This window comes from Vigna angularis, chromosome 1 (genome assembly GCF_016808095.1).
Source record: "Vigna angularis cultivar LongXiaoDou No.4 chromosome 1, ASM1680809v1, whole genome shotgun sequence".
In the NCBI taxonomy this organism is placed as follows: Eukaryota; Viridiplantae; Streptophyta; class Magnoliopsida; order Fabales; family Fabaceae; genus Vigna; species Vigna angularis.
The window spans coordinates 51,817,062-51,820,032 of NC_068970.1; the positions used below are offsets into that span (position 1 = coordinate 51,817,062).

At 41.0% G+C, this 2,971-nt stretch overlaps 1 protein-coding gene across 1 annotated transcript; it reads right to left on the minus strand.

Annotated features, from left to right (window-relative positions):
* Window positions 1-1,083: 1,083 nt before the first annotated feature.
* LOC108343453 (U-box domain-containing protein 8) lies at window positions 1,084-2,732 on the minus strand. The gene has a single exon (XM_017581759.2). It carries the CDS (start codon window positions 2,469-2,471, stop codon window positions 1,365-1,367), a length of 1,107 nt encoding a protein of 368 aa, XP_017437248.1. The 5' UTR covers window positions 2,472-2,732; the 3' UTR covers window positions 1,084-1,364.
* Window positions 2,733-2,971: the final 239 nt, after the last annotated feature.

Genomic DNA, 2,971 nt, shown 5'->3' on the forward strand with positions numbered 1-2,971 from the left:
AGTTCTAAATACTTTCACAGCCAGTGTATTTGACGGCTAAAAATGTTTTCCTGTGACCTTTTATGTTCATATCCATATGATATTAGTAGTGACGTCTTTCGAACTTTAGTATTTTCTTTGTTGCCATCTGAAAAATTCTTAGTAAGAACTTTCACGGATAAACTGAACATTTACTTGCATACATCATGATAAAATAAACACGTTTTCCCAAATTGGCAGGCCAACATCGTCATTTGTTGTTGAACACAAACATTAAGAATATTAAGAACAAAGCACTAACTATTAAGAATATTAAGAATAAAGCACTAACTATATCAGATGGATTTCTAAAATTTCATTTGTTAGAAATTTATTTCATACATGTACATATTCATACGCAAAAATAATTCAAAGTCCAGAAGTAATCATATTGATGAAATAAAATGAAGGACATAAAACTGAATGAACAAACTGTACATGCCAGTCACAATTCAATAGAACAAGATATTTTACTCGCAATTGATATAGTAGGAATGACTGGTTGCTGAACACATCAGCCCCGTTAAAATATATCTCACAGGTAAAAAAATGCTGATATCCTATTAACATAAACAATAGCATTCCGGTCAAAATCAACCATCCAAAGCAATTATGGCTCAATGAAAACCATGTCTCATAAGTCTTGACAAATTTGACTTCAATTCTAGCCTGACAGGTTTTGTTTTCTAAACTTATTGAAACGCACATTTTTGTTTGATTCAGGAAACATACAGATTATACATATGGAAGAAATTAAAATTTTAGTTTGAAAATTAACTTGTTTTGTTGGAGAGGAAAGCACTGAAGAAATAAAAATCTTGAAACATAACATTCCAAAATCATATCCTGAATTCAAGCTTCATTTCAATCACATTTTTTTCCTTTCATTCAAACGATTCATGAGTTACACTAAAATTTCAAATGCACAGCAACAGAACTACTACTTACATACGAAGGAAAGACTACATAAAAAACAACTTGTAAGTTAAAATCCAGATGTTAAGAATTAACCCAGTAAAATTACGAAGAAACCAGAAGAAATGTTCTAACTACGAAGCACTACAGTTCAAAGGATTTAACTTTCCCATTCAGAACAGCCAAACTAACACCAGAGAGCTAGCCCATCATCATCATTATTCAATATACAACAACATACAAAAGAACCCTATCACATTCAAAACAAAAAAAAAATGATCTTCTTTCCATTTTGTACAGAGGACCCACCCAACATGGCAGAACCAATAAACAAAAAACAACAACTCACCTCCACTGAGGAGAGACAAACAAATCTTTCTTCCCATCAAAACTGATACTTCATACATCCCAGTTCCATTCATTTTCCATAATCACTCCACCCGATCGTGGTTGCTGTTGTTGCTACGGAGAGCCCGAATCAAATTACACGCATTCCTCCTTACCTTCTCATTATCATCTTCCACGAACACAATAGAAGCTTCCAGAACACCTTCTTCAAGAGCTAACAGCATCATTTCCTGGCTATACAAGCAAAGTGAAGTAAGTGCGAAAAGGGCATACTGAATCCCCCTGGAGCTTCCGTTCCTCAAAACGCGAGCTAGAATCTGAACACAACCGTTATAACCTTCCATTTGCTCCCTCCCTTCCTTACACTTCGCCAGAACGCCAATTACCTCAACGCACCGTTCCAATCCAATTTCTACGTTCCGCAACAGAATCGGCACAGCGCCGCAACTCACGGCTCTTCTCCGGTTATCCGGAAAGGAGCAGAGAGCGTAAAGCGCGGTGGCGGCCTCCTTCCTCTCCCTCCCTTTTCCGTCACGGAGTATCGCCACGAGCGCCGCGATCGCCGCCGGGAAAGCGCCGATGGTGGCCTTGTTGACCTCGACGACGGAGAGGCTGGTGACGATGGTGGCCGCGACGGCGCGGCAGTCAGGCGAAGCGTTGAGGAGAACGGCGACGAGGCGCGCGACGACGCCCTCGGCGACGAGGCCGACCTTAGAGTCGTCGTCGAGGGTGAGGTTGAGCAGAAGCGGGAGCGCCTTCTCCTGGAGAGCAGGGTCGACGACGGCGGCGAGGACGGCGGGGACGGCAGCTGAGTCAGCAAGGTGGCGGCGGAAGGCGGAGTCACGCTTGGAGAGGCGCGTGAGGTGGCGGAGGGAATCGATTTTGGAATCGGGGGAAGAAGAGGGAGAAGTGAGGGTGGAAATTAGGGTTTGAGGTTGGGAAATGGTTTGGTGAAGAGGGGGTAGGAGGGTATAGTTGGAGATTAAGCTTCGGAGCGCGTGGTTGGGAATAAGGGAAGGTTGGTCGGGGAGGGGCAACTTGGTAATTGGACATGTTCTGTAGCCTGCGTCTAGCCAACGTTGGATTGAGGAACGGTCGAAGGTGTGACCGGAAGAGAGGATTACAGGGTCCGACATTATTTCTAGGGAAATTGGACACTTGAAGTGGTCGGGAAGATGATGAGTCGCCATTTCTTCGGTCAAATTACGAGTACTACCCTTCAATGATGAATGGATGAAGGTTCCACAGTGAAGTTCTAGTGTGTGTGGGTGAGTGACTGAGTGACTGAGTGACAGAGAGAAAGAGAGAGAGAAACAGAGAGGGTTTTTGAGGTTTTTGAGGCCTCTATTCACTTTCCTTTCCTTCCGCCATTGATCCCTTTTAGCTTCATCACAGGTATTTTTTGGACGATAATACCCTCCGTTAAACACGGTAATCTCCACCAAGTGATTTTCGTGATTTTGGATTGCTTTTTCATACTTTTAAATAATTTATTCATCTTATTATTAAAACGTTTTATCTTTTTTATATTTATTAGAAGAAGAAAAAAAGTCATATCAACTTGAGTTTATTATAATTTCGTAACACATCTTTTAAATATTTTATATTCATCTCTCTTCTACTCAAATATTTTGACTGTGAAAGAGAATTTACACTCTAATTTAATTCACACAAACCCTTATTATAATTA